The sequence below is a fragment of the Notechis scutatus genome, chromosome 5, assembly GCF_049901735.1.
Source record: "Notechis scutatus isolate UNSWTSFEM ecotype Mainland chromosome 5, rNotScu1.2, whole genome shotgun sequence".
Taxonomy (NCBI): Eukaryota; Metazoa; Chordata; class Lepidosauria; order Squamata; family Elapidae; genus Notechis; species Notechis scutatus.
In genome coordinates, this window is record NC_142013.1 from 41,121,456 (window position 1) to 41,135,574 (window position 14,119).

At 32.5% G+C, this 14,119-nt stretch overlaps 1 protein-coding gene across 3 annotated transcripts in view; it reads right to left on the reverse strand.

Annotated features, from left to right (window-relative positions):
• Window positions 1–10,381: 10,381 nt before the first annotated feature.
• The window catches only part of CADM2 (cell adhesion molecule 2), a 384,704-nt gene continuing 380,966 nt past the window's right edge, over window positions 10,382–14,119 (reverse strand). For all 3 annotated transcript variants that reach the window (XM_026664092.2, XM_087966630.1, XM_087966629.1), the window contains 2 exons: window positions 13,991–14,116; window positions 10,382–12,580 (listed from right to left, as the gene is read on the reverse strand). In XM_026664092.2, coding sequence (XP_026519877.1) covers window positions 12,462–12,580; window positions 13,991–14,116 — 245 coding nt within the window. In that variant the 3' untranslated portion in view covers window positions 10,382–12,461. The remainder of the gene's footprint in view (window positions 12,581–13,990; window positions 14,117–14,119) is intronic.

Consider the following 14,119-nt stretch of genomic DNA (forward strand, 5'->3'; position numbering starts at 1 on the left):
CACACACACACACACACACACACATACACTCACATACGGAGATATATATGTGTGGGGTATACTGTTTACCACTCTGGAAGTTATTGGATGAATTGTGATATGAAAATTGATTCAACAAAATGAAGAAGTGAAAAAAATGATAACTCACTCACCAATATTTACTTCATTTTTTTTCCTCTTAAAATGTAATATGTCCTATTTAGAGGTAGGTCATTTCCAGTAGCCCTTCCAAAATGTATTATGTAGAATTGTCTGCTATTTACCAAATAAGTTACTTATTTCAGGAATTCAGCCCTACACAGTAAGGCATTCATTTTCCTAAAGCTGCAACCAAAACATGTTGATAGCATCTTAGGAATGAATATTGGAGTCACCAAGTAATTCACCAATGATTCATGAGGTTATGTTTTATAGACTTGAAAAAAACAAAACAGTTTTATCAAGCACAATATGGATGGTTATCATAAAGCAAAGATAAGCTTTTATATCTCTTAAATTATTTATGTAATGCTTTCCATATCAAAAGAGTATAATATATGAACTTCACAAGTATTTTTCAAAGTACAACTGATACATAGATCATACAACATAGAATATAATGCATTGAAAACAAACAAGAAACAAAAACTAATACAACACAGCTTGAATACATTTGCCGCTATTTCTTGGCAAATGACTTACCTTGTACAACTGGTGAGAACTTAAAGGTAATTAATCATATCAACACTCTGCTCTTGTTTCAAGTCCTCAAGTCCTTTACCTTACTGGAAGAGCAGAAAGTAATAAACTAACACAAGGAAAAACAAAATCCTACAGAGTATCTGGAACAGGCCTGTTCTTGGAATTCTGTTCTAACTCTTCCCTCTGTATCCAGAGGTTAAAAGACCAAATTGATTTTCACTTTTGGTTTCCTACAACATAGCTGAATCAGTTAAGGTAGGTAACTAAAAATTACCTCAGGTACTCTTGGGGATCTGGGTGTTAATCCTGGCCCAGATATGACTTTATTTCAGAGTTCATAATATATAATGGACTTTTTAATGATCCAGTTCAATATGTTGATCAAGTGAGATTGTCAGGTTAAACTGGACTGGTAACACTCCTCTTCCTAATCTTCATGATGTTTATTAAGGAATAGGGTACCATGTGAGAAAGCCAGATAGCTGCCTTTGGCTTCAAGTACAGAAGGTTTTATGTGAGATTCACTTTTGGTTATATTTATTTCTTAGGTAGATGAGGTAGCTATAACTCATATATGAAAAGTAATGAGATTAAATTCAGGACAGAACAGAAGTTGTTTTAAGTCCTCATTAAATTGAAGCTTAACAACAAGAATCATGAAGTTCCAAAAAAGTACAATAATTCCTAATATAGTTAATACAAGTTTTGATACTATATACCAATTTCTAAATTTTAAATATTAAGTTAAAGCCATACAATTAAAGGAATATTGACCAGAAGGTCTTTTCTAGCAGTACAATTCTGTGACCTTACCCACATTAAAACAAAATGTGGTGCTTTCTCTTGTGAGCCTTTTTTTGCTCTTTGTAGTTCCAAAAGGAGTTTCTGCTATCTCTACAAGAACTGTATGCAGAAATAACTAGGAGGCAACTTCAAGTTATTTTCCTGGAAGACACCATTTTAACTCCTAGTTAAGATTCCCAAGAAAGTCTACAAAACCTGGTGACTTCTACCTGAGTTGTTATCTAAATATTGTTGCTGCTAGTCTTGTGTTTAAGTCAGTGTCCATGACATTTCTATCCATATCAACCTAACATGTACTTTAGAAAATGACTGAAAAGTTGTCCTTTTGTGATGCAGGCAGCATGCAAAACCATGCCTCTCTGGTCTGTCCTTTTGTGAATTGTACTCCCAAAACATTTGTCCAACTTTTAATGGAATTAGTGGTTACTCCAGAAATGTTTTGAACAGTTTAAATTAGATTAAATTAAATCAAACAACAAGCTGGCTAGATTGCAAAGCCTTAGATCTGCAGTCAAATTATGTTGACTGCAGATACATACATACATACATACATACATACATACATACATACATACATACGTTTTCTTAAGTTTTCGTGGGTATTTATATGTATGGTATTCAGCTTTGTTCGGGTATTTTCCCATGTCATTTCCCACTCACAAACAAAAAAATCTCCCATCACAAGCCAGACAAACACCTGGCACAGACAGACCCCCCCCCCGATACCTCCAGCTCAAACACACCCCAACCAGGCACCCAGATGAAACCTAGCTTCCTAATAAATTATAGCCATCCGTTTACTCGGAGCCAAGCCGTACTAAAAGCCTCCAATACAGGAAACACAATGTTGCCAGCCAATCAAGAAAAAAAAAGCTACAAAACAGACAGAAGATATTAGAAACACCAATCAAGAAGAACACAGCAAACTCCAAGACCAATAAACACAGACCAAGACTCCCAACCAATCAGGATGAAGAAAAAAACCATTCGGGCACAGCAGTAGACCAGCACCAAATTTAAAACAGAAATGGCTGTGAAAGTCTGACTCACAGACGAACACTATACAGAAGCCTGATGATGGCAGATGAGATTCTGCCGAAACGTTGCTACAACTTTAAAAGCACAACTATAATGACGTGGGAAAATACCCGAACAAAGCTGAATACCATAAATGTAAGTACCCGCGAAAACTTAAGAAAACAAATATATATATTTCATATTGTTTGCTGCCATGATTACTGTTTGAAGTAATTATGGCAGTTATAGCATAATAAGTTTTCAGAGATACTAAAAAAAAATACAACTCCTATTCCTACTGCCATTTTCTTTTTGAACAAAACAAAATGTAGATCTAATAATACACATTTGATATAATCAAGTTAGAATATTATTTAAAATGGTAGCAGCCCCTGACCTTTTGAGTACCAGGGACTGGTTCAGTGAAGATTTTTCTGCAGACCGCAGGGGAATGGTTTTGCATGCTGCCTGCATCCCACAGATGGAGCTTCCCTTGTTTGTGTGACCCAGTTGCTGGCATACTGTGGACTGGTGCCAGTGCATGGACTGGCAGTTTGGGACCTCTGCTGTATGGGGCACATATATAAATCCCAATTGCCTTTTACACAGATTTTGTTTTTCTTGATATTGTTTTGATAAGCTGATTGGTATTCTAATATAATATATTCTTTATCAAATACTATATCGTCTAGTTTCAGAGTTCTAGTGCTGGTTAAGTTTAGAATCCAAAGCTGTAGAGGGAGCTTTTATTTGCCCCTTTCCCCAGATTTTTGTCTCAATATGTTGGAAGGGAATTAAAGTTGCCATAGTTTGCTTGTTTCAAATGTGCATGTATCTGTATCCATCCATTCTCTCACTATTCCTCTTTAGCTTCTGCTAGAAAGCAAGCCCTGGTATTTTGTCTGATTTGATTTAAAATTATCTTGTTTACTGATCCCTAGATATTTTTTAAAATATGGTATCCTATCAAATTTATCCAATGTCTATGGCAGTATTCTTGGGATATTCTACTTCTGAGGTTAAGCTATAATTATTGCATGCTTCATATTTATAATTTAAAGTCCTATATACTAATATAACGGATATATTTTCTTGTCCAGAACTGTGATATTTCACCTGCTCTTGGTCGATCTGGCACAGCTACAAAATCTTCTGTATTAAACCTACCTATGTAAACCTGCAGGCAATTCTGAGATTAGACACTTTTTGTGGCCTGATCTCTTGCTAATATTTCTTCAAGTAATTTTGTGTTCCTCACATTTGCCTATATGCGCTCTGATAATATTCCAAATTAAATTCAACAATTCCAAAATGTATTAAATGAATAGACACTTCAGTAATGTCCAACAGATAACTAAAATTGAAATTTTATTCATTTTAATAATATTCAGACAATTCTCTGACAAGACTTTACTGAAATATGAAGTGCAAATGGGACCCTGTAGAATGTTGATAAAAATTGTACATGACATTTTAAACGCCACAAAGTACACACTGAAAACTCTGAAAGTATATAGGCATAGCAACATGCAAGTGTCATGTACTTAATATTACAATATGCATTTTGTTCAGTAAAAATTATGAAATAATGAGAAACTGTGCTTCCATTGTCAATGCTGCATTCTTAATTCATTGTGTGGAATTAAGTGATGTGGTGTCCAAAACATAGCTGAAATTGCATGTCAGTTACACTGTAGTTCTTAGGCCACTGTAGTCACTTTTCAGTTAGCTACCAACCTGGGGGAAGAGTTTACCAGTCCCATTGGTCTAGCAGTCCTGGATCAGATAGGACAGAAAATATTTTATGTGTTAGAACAATACAAACTTATAAGGAGATTCCCCAAAGTTGAAAGCCTAAACATGAAATGAATGGGGAATTCTTTATAACTTGGCTGTTGTGGACCTATTTCAGTGGGACAATTGGAAATTGGTAATTTTTTTTTCATGAGCACCATCTTATTTACTCATAAAACACCTTTTTCAGATTTGTGTTTTTTTTTTACGAAGAAGAGTTTGAAAGAAGAAAAAAAGAAGAGATAATTGCAAAAGACTTTGAACATCCCAACTTTTGGTGTAACTATAAAGTGCATTTTGAATTGAAAATGCTGGGAAACTATACAGTGCATAGAGTTGTTGTTTTTTTAATAGTGCTGCTTTCTCACCTATACAATTGTAAGACTGGTTGTAGAAAATGAGGATTTGCTGAATTTGCACAAATTGTCTCAAAAGAAAGCAGTCCTTTGGCATGTCTGCATATGTATGCATGTACTTTATAGTATGGGAATGCAGAAAATATATAAAATAGAATTAAGGTATATACATATTATTGCTAAATTAATCAGATGCTTACAGAAAGTGTATAATTTGATTATCTATGATTCAAGAATAAAAAAAATACTATCTTTTACTTATCAATGCATCATTCTTTTATAAATATTTTTTCTAATTAAGCCATCTTTTCAGGTTGAAAAACTATAAAGAAATATTACTGTATAGTGCATTTGTGATTAGTACAGTGATTGTAAATCTTATGCTAAAATAAAATCTTTTTTGGAAAAAGATGATTTCTGGATCCACATGAAAATGCTTGTTTACTGGGTAGTTTGTCTACATTCTAAAAAAGAAAGGTAAAAATAATTTATCTGAAATTTTTTGTTATAGCTGTGTTATAATAAATTCAACTGGAAGTTGCCAGGTTGGCTACAGCTAACTTAAAGAACTATCAGTGATATCAAGTATTCTTTTCTTTCGTGCAGGTTCTTGAGGATACTTTGCAGGCAAATTATATGGAGATGTTTATTGTATGAATCACTGCACATTGGATTAGAAAATTTGTCTTTCTTGCTGTGTTCTGTGTATTTTCACATATCATTTTTGAAAACTAGAACAATGCTCAAAATGCATATGTAACAATTTGTTACCTATCAGAGCCTTGAAATAGAAATAGTTTTGACAAGTGACTATTGTAGCATCAGTATAAATAATTATGGGATACCTTTAAAGTAAACAATTAATTATAACTACATATTTTAGCTATTCTAAGATATGAAAAACTACTTTAGTTCTCTGGATTTTTTTTATATTTTAGCTACCCTGTTTTTGTTCCAGATGCCTATGAATTATCATTCCTACCTTTCCCAAAACATTTCTATGCATTTTGGGCTCCTGAAAATGCTGTACAAAATGAAGCACACTATAGTAATGAATTGGTGCACAAAAACTGATTACTTGTAGATGGGTTTTCATGTTCAAATGCAGATTGGACTGCAAATCTCTTGAGAATAATTGATATTTACTTCATACTGATCATACTTAACATTTTGATGTCCTTTCAGCTTTTTCTTTTCCACTTAGCTTGCCCAAGCATTGTGCATCCAGCTGCTAATTACCTCTTTCCTATAGGATAATAAATAAGATAAAATTGGCCATTAGGAAGATTTACATGATATCTGCAGCAGACACTGAACCTGTGGCTCTAATAATGTATTCTTAGTCTGTAGAATATATCTACTGTATACCATGCAGAACTTGGTACATGTATAATGAAGACAGTCAAACAAGGCTTAGTCTGACTTAGCAATGAATTGAGTGTATTTAACTATAGAAGACTGTAGTTTGCATACATGGAAATGGGTTACAAATGTTCTAAGGAACAGAAATGCTATACATTTGGCTTCTTAAGTGAAACTTATTGTAAAGACAATTGATAAAGGAAACCTAATAATACTTGAGATATTTAAAACCATTCAGTTATAACATTTATTTTTTACAAAAGTGTAGTCATATTTAGAGGATCATAGCTTGTGGTTGTACCTGCTTTAGAATTAACAAAAATGGTGATTTGCTAGACAATATTATTTTTACTTTTTCCTAATTGTTCAGAGCCCCACAAGGAAGTGTGGCAATTGCTTGCCTGTCTAGAATTCCTTACAGCGGAACATATTCCATTAACCTTAAAATAAAGTTAAAAATGCTATTTAGTTAGAATCATCTTTGTTAGAAGTAGCTTCCATTACCATTATTAGGTAATTATCAGAAAGCGGAAACTAGCATATAGCTGCCTAAGCTTTCAGTATTGACCCTTAAAGCAGCTTATTCATAATTTGTGATGCTTCATAATGCTGTTAGCTGAGTAGCTCTAATCTGAAAGTAAAATAATTTCAATCAACTAAATTATATGTTGAAATATGTATATAAGATATTATTTTAACAAATATAACATTAATATTTTGTTTAAAACAATGGCACAATGCATTACCTAGTTGGCTCAATTGTGAAAAGTGAGGAGATTCAATGCAATCCTCTTGAACAATCTGGAGACCCAAAGTGTATCAGTGCCACCAAATGATTCATGCCAAGATTACAATACCTGGATAACCCAATATGGGATCCTTTGTGTGTAAGTCAGTAAAAAAATCTCCATTATACAAACTATAGCCCAGTCATTATGTCCTACAAACATAGCAGATACATATACACTTTCTGCACCCTGATGTCTACAAGTCAAAATCTCCAGATGATTAAAGAATCTCAAGATACCAATAGTGGTACAGTTAAAAAACAAATTAAAAATACCACCATTATTAATAGTAATAATAATACATTTAAACCTCAGGTTTATTTTAGGAATCTATTACAACTGACCAACTGAAAATAGATTAAGTGATTCAGTGCTTTCGGCAGTAATGATAGTGCTATAGAGAAGGACAGCTATTGCTGAAGTTTGGAAGCTTTGCAAGGTTCAATTTAACAATATTTATCTCTGTGATTTTTTTTTTGTTCTGTTATCTCACTACTTCAAATGCTTTTGGAAGCTCATGTTAGGAAAAAAATGATAAAATTAAAAGGATCAATATTATATAAATTTACATTTTGTGGGAAAAAATAACTTTAAAAGGCATTCTCTGCTGTTTGACGGAAGCATTTTGTACTTACTATGTAAGATTATCTAGAGTTATTGGGAAATAAACAGCAGAAATTCCAGGTGAGATATGTCGGTGAAATAAGGGTCAGGTTATTTCTTTGGCTGTCTTTCCACTACTCACACTGAAAATACTAGAGCAAATGGCAATGTTTCAGCATCTAGGACTGCAAAGTTCCCTCAAGGAAGACAAAAAGAATAAACTGCCAGGTTTGGGTCAGATACAGATTTCTAAGCAGTTCTGAGACCTTTCTGGCAGCAAAGTTATTAGCAGGTAAGCTCAAAAGGTATTTGAAAGGAGCCCGATGACACCCAAATAAGAAAATAAACCAAATGGATTGATGGTTGGGTTTTAAAAATAACTCACAGTAAATTAAAGAATTGGGGAAATATCCATAATTAAAGATGACAGTTTTGCATGTATTATAATAATTCATGATTGTAACTGCAAGCTTTTATCTCCTACCTTATAAAATAATTAAAATTCATATTATAAATACATGTGTTTCCAATATCCATACAGAGAAAGCACAAGATACTTACATGTAAGTACACTGTAGTCATCTATATTTTTGCATAGTTTTTAGTATGTGCTTTGTGCCACTTAACTCAAAGCATTACTTGGATAATTTCTATTTCAAGCTTATTCACATAATTTCTTAGTAGCTAATTTATTATTATATAACTCTTCACATTTATTATAAATCATCTCTAATGATTAAGAAGACAAGATTTAAGAACATTTTGGAGAAAACTAGTATGGCCATGATAATTCTTTATAATTGCATGTTTTGTTTTCAATTGATTAGAATTACCACTATTCAATGGAACAATAAATGTAAGAGTTTTATATTCCTCTTGGTAACACTTTATGATAAGTGGCACTAAATTACACAGTAACTGCAATGTTACATGGAAGCATATGTAACATATTGATGATCAAAGTGCCTAATGTACGTATGAATACATAGTAAGCAACGCTTTTACAATAAAACATTATATAAGCTCGCATTGTTTCTTTTCACTGAGAGATAGGTAGCCTACAAATAGGTACCCTACAATGGGAATAATTAACTCAAGATGTCCAATTCACTAGAATAATTTGGTAACATGATTTTTCCACATTTGGTGTTAATAACAGGAAATTTCAGTGTAAGATGGTTTGCCTCCCATACCTGTGAGAAACAGGTAAATGGTTAGGGTTAGGGATGGCTCTAGAAACTATTAGATTTGCAAATGACATCCCAGAATGAAAGATAACAAACCCATATATTCTGAGATGCCATTTTCTACTTTTATTAAAAAAATAAGAAATTATGATTGCAAAAGAGAACAATAGTAACCAGTAAAAAATTGATGTGCTGGATTGATGACAAAAATACATTCTCAGTGACAACTGTCTTGGTTCAAATTTCATTAGTTGCTGGCTTCAGATCCTGATTATTTATACCTGTTTTCTATGAGAAAGCAGGCAGTTAAATTATCATAAATTTTTGGAGACTTATTCTAATGTATTAATCTAAACTTGGAGTTCCCAAAGTGGATCTAAATGTTATAATTACCTTCCATTATTATTCCTATAAATTATACAAGGTGTTGAACACATGCATTTCTCCCTGGATGGGTAAAGCTTGTAAATGTATATGTCCCTCTTATTCATCCTATTACACTGAACATTCAGCATGAAAAAGGCCATCTTTCATCTCCTGACAGCTTATAAGAGCCTTATCCTGGTAGGGTCTTCCAGATACATTGACCTACAGCTTCGATCACCCTGACAACATGACTGCTATGTAGCAGCCAGGGAATTGGTTAAGAAAACAAAGAATGATATTGAAGCTTTAGTACCTCGGTACTTAAGAACAAACCTAAGAACAATATCTTGGCCAACATGGAATCTACCATGTCCTTTCACTACTCGGCTTTTCCCATATTTTTCTGAACTATACTGGTAGAAAAGGCACTGAAATAGGAAGCAGAATTATTTGGGATCTGCTCAAGTGCTAGTGCAAAATCAACACAATTGAAGGACACTGATTAAAATGAGGCAGCATTACTAGAATTATAGCTCCAAGTATAAGAGTTTTTACATGGGATAAGTAAACTCAGGTGGGTTTCATACTGTAAAATCAAACAATGGTAAGAAAGAGTGTCAGCATTATGTTTGAAAATAATCTAATATAATATTGCTATTTTATCTAAATGGGACTGAATACATTAAAACAGAGAAAAATGGAGAAAGATTAAGGGCCAAAATCATTATATTAAAATTTGCTCATTTATGGAATGTATCATTTTAAATTTTTATTTTATTCTGTTCCAAATGCTTCCTTTGCTCTCAAATAAAATATTGAGAGTGTCTGATTTAACTGGGTGCTAGAAAGTGATGATAGACAGTGATTTTTCATTCTGGTGGACTTTCTCATTGCCTTTTAGTCTGCTGTACATCTCGATGTGCAAGGAAAGATTTTTTTAAATCTATACAAGCAAAACTTAACAGTCTAATTCCTATCTGTTGCAGAATTCCAGTGTTTTCTGTATCCTATAGTGACAAAACATTTTGAAATGTTTACATTGAAAGATGCCTAAAGAAATCTTACTTCATAGGGATGAATAAGTAGATAAACTATTTCTATATAATTTAAACATAATAGAATTGAGAAAATTTATGAATGTGTAAATATAACACCAGTAGGCATATAATTTTAGTAAACATAATCCTAATACAGCAAGGCACCCCAACACGTTTAAATGCATTGCTGGCCCTTACCTTAGTTCTACAAACCAGTTTTTGAAAACATGACTATGTTATAAACCTATACTAGCTTCAATGTGTCTAGTACTTCTACCTGATTCTTTCAAATTACCATACTAGATTATCATATTATTGCATTTTTTTCCACAGATTTTTGAATGAACTGTAAAAAACAAGCATGCAATCACATCAATGCAGACGTATTTCTTTAAAATATCATACTGTATATGATTTATTATGTTAACACTCAACCACATCATATTATTTATGTTCTGTATACTTTGAAAAAGTGCTGCTTGATTGATGGTCTCTCGCTCGCTCGCTCGCTCTTTTTTTCTCATTGAAATTAACAAAGTAATTTTTTTTTCTTTCTAACAAAAACAATTTAAAAACTACTATTGTCCTTAAAAGGTGTATAGCCTTCGGATAAATAATCTGACACAATACCTTTGATTTCCATTGACTGTGACACATGATGCCATATTCAAATGTTACCCACCCTCCTTCTATTCCCCACACAAAAAATAAACCCAGGACTTAATTCTTTACAATAGGCCATTATGCTTTTAGACTTCATCAGTATAGTTTCTATATAGAATGTATTCCTCTTTTTTGTCTTATTTTTTAAAAAAATGTTTGCAGTGCTTTGGAGATAAATAAGAATTTCTACTATTTTAATCAATTATGTTTACATGGAACCAGGAAGTAAGAGCTCATCTGGTTCTTTTCATTTATTTTATTTTTATTTATTTGTTGTTGCCGTTTTTTTTGGTCGGGAAGAGGAATACTTTATTTGGATTAGACCTTTTTAAAAAAATTATTATTGTTCTAAGCTGTCCTTTTGCCCCATGCCCAACATAATATCAAAGAGAGATTTTTACTGTGGAGCTAAAAGCATGGCATATATTCTTGATCATTCACCGTGACATAAGTTTGTACCTCACAAAATGCATAGACAGAAATTTAATATAAAGGATTAGTCATTTACCATATACACAAAACATAGAGAGTTGTTGTTGTAACGTTTTCTGTTTGGGGTTTGGCAAATCCAACATTGATAAGCAGCTCTGGAACTGCCAAATTATATATTGATTTTTTTAGTAACTTAATATTTAATAATTAATGTGGTTGTAAGACAAAACCTGAGGCTGTGCACTGGTTGTTAGCTTAAAACTACTTTCCATATAACATTGTGCTTCCATTGTATAACAAAGAGAAATTAATTGGAACTAGAAAAATTTGTTGCTGAACAGTGCTAGGACATACAGACAAAAAATACTAATACATGTTATCTACTCAGAATATTAATTTAAGTTATATCTAAAGGGATATAATGGACATTAGAAAATGCTTACTTGTGACTGACTTACCTACAGCCCCAAAAGTTAAATATGTATCAAATAATGTTTAATTGGATTTATTATATGCACTATATACAGATATTAAAATGCCTTGCAGTTTTGCCCCATGAGCATGTTCAATTGAGTAGGCAGATAGACCCACATGAAGCAAATAAATTAAAAGGAATACAAATTATAGAAATATATATGGAAGTCTTTACGATTCTAGGAGCAGTAAAAGAGCTGGACAACCATTTTCAAAATGGAGCTACATAATCCATCACCTTGGATTCTGTGTAGAAGGAGTGTATGGTGTTGATTACCACACAAAAGTTGCTTTTAATACCAGTATTTCATTAAATAAAAGTCTGTTCATACTCCTTTGCTGCCATTTGCAAACACACAAGAAATTATAGTAGAATGATTTCATTAGTGTTTCTTAGGGCATAATGTTTCAATGCTCGGCTGATTTTGAATTACAGACGATATATAAAACATTCTTTGTAAACCTCTAATCTTACTTGTAATGGTTTATGTAAGTATATTTAGGTCCTCACCTAAGAACATTTGCTATGAAAATGGTCTGATGCAATATAGGTAAGGACCATATTAAAAGAATAGAAACACTTTCTTTAAAATGTAGAAGAACCAAATAGAAGATGATTAAATTTGTTAAGGCTGTATATTCAAGCACTGTATGTTAAAAGAGCAATGGATATGATGATTAGGCAATAAGAAATGTCCTGCATTATGAATGGTATCATAATTAAAGAAAAATTATGTTCATGGCTGATTGTTGGTACAAACTGGCAACTGAGAGCAACTATGCATTTTAACAAGAGTAGGAAGGAGACATGATAAATTAATTCAGAAAGATGAGAGCCAGTTTTCTCCAAGAGTCAGCCTTGTGAGTAGTGGTGTTCAAAGAATCTTAAGTCTGCATCTATATGAAATATTCTTTCTTCTCTTCTGCATTAACTTGGCTGCCTTCTGCATTGATAATGGCTGTATCTGCATCAGGTGCATCTTCAGCTCCCTTAGCTTCATTTGTTAAATATGTTCCTGTAGGAAACAGTGCGATTAAAAGACAAATGTTAGAGATACAGGCAATATTGATATTGCTTAGAGATGGGATTTTCTAACAGAAAATGAATTGGTCTGAGTGTGGACCAGGTTGAAGTCTACATAGCATTCTACCATACATTTTTCTAAGATTCCGCAATGAACTTTCTATCATGAATCTGAATAATATGCTTATGATAACCTCAACAAGCAGAGAACCAAACTAAAAATAGTAATAACATTTTGTTCTTGAACCATTGCAGCAATTAAGGGAATAGTCATCCTTCCACGCATGAAAAGGAAGAGATTCTTAATTCAGGTTATCTGTTTAAAGTGAAAAATTATTTATAAACTTGTCTGATTTGCTTATTAGGAATTAAAAGTTGCATTCAGGTTTTCCAATTGAACTTATGCCCTTGTAAAGAAGTCTCACTGATTTAAACGGACTACTGTCATGACAGAAAAGCAATATTGCCTTTGTTACATTCTTCTGTTAAAAATGTTAAATAAAATGCATTAAAATCCATTATACAATTCTATACTAGAAGGAAATCACTATCCAGCATTTAGATGAATTTACTCTTAAGTAGCTATTTATGGGATACAATATTAATAGCTCCAAACCATGTTTTGAATGTAAGTATCTAGAGATATTATATAATCATACAAAAAGCTCAATAGAAAACTGTTTAGTTGAATTTTGTATGAAACATTCTATCCATGGTTATAAAAAGCAAAACTTAAATATCTAAAAGAGAAAAAAAATCAAAAGATGTAAAATAACTTTTAAATAAACTAAAAAAAAATGCATCTTTTGATCACTGTAAATAAAAGTGAAGCAAACTGTCTTGATGGTCAGAATTGGCTAAGCCAGTCATGGACTGAAATGACAAAGTTCACTCATTCATTTTCACATATCTCTGAATGATAGTATATTTTTTCTGGAAAGATTAAAAAGTATAATGATTTTGGAATTTAATAATCGGTATTTTTCTCATTATGACTTTTTCAACACATATTTCAGCACAACAATTTATAATTGCTAGTGAGTGTTTGGGTGTTCATATACTTTATACAAAAGCTTGATACAATAAACTTCCTTTAAAAAAAACAAGTAAATATACAAACATGAAAGTCTGTTGCATTGCACAAACTAATATCTCTACTGCAATTGCTCTTGTCAGATCCTCTGAGTCACTGACTTCCAGAATGACCTTGGACAAATTACTAGATATTATTTTGCCACAGATAATCCATCTGTAAAATTAATAGATTTTGCAGACACCACAAGGATCAAAACAAGGACCTTCCACAAACAAAAAATTCTAATGCTTCCTTATCGAGCTGAGTTTTCATGGGACCAAGAAAAGAAGATAAAAGTTAACTTCAGTTTGATTAAATCCATCCTACCTTTATGTCTTGCCAGATATCGACCAAGAAGAATTATAGAGCATAATGTGACAAAGACAACAACAGCTACTATCCCTCCTATAACAGCATGATCAGGTACATTTCTTCCAGCCAAAGTATTGGGATCTA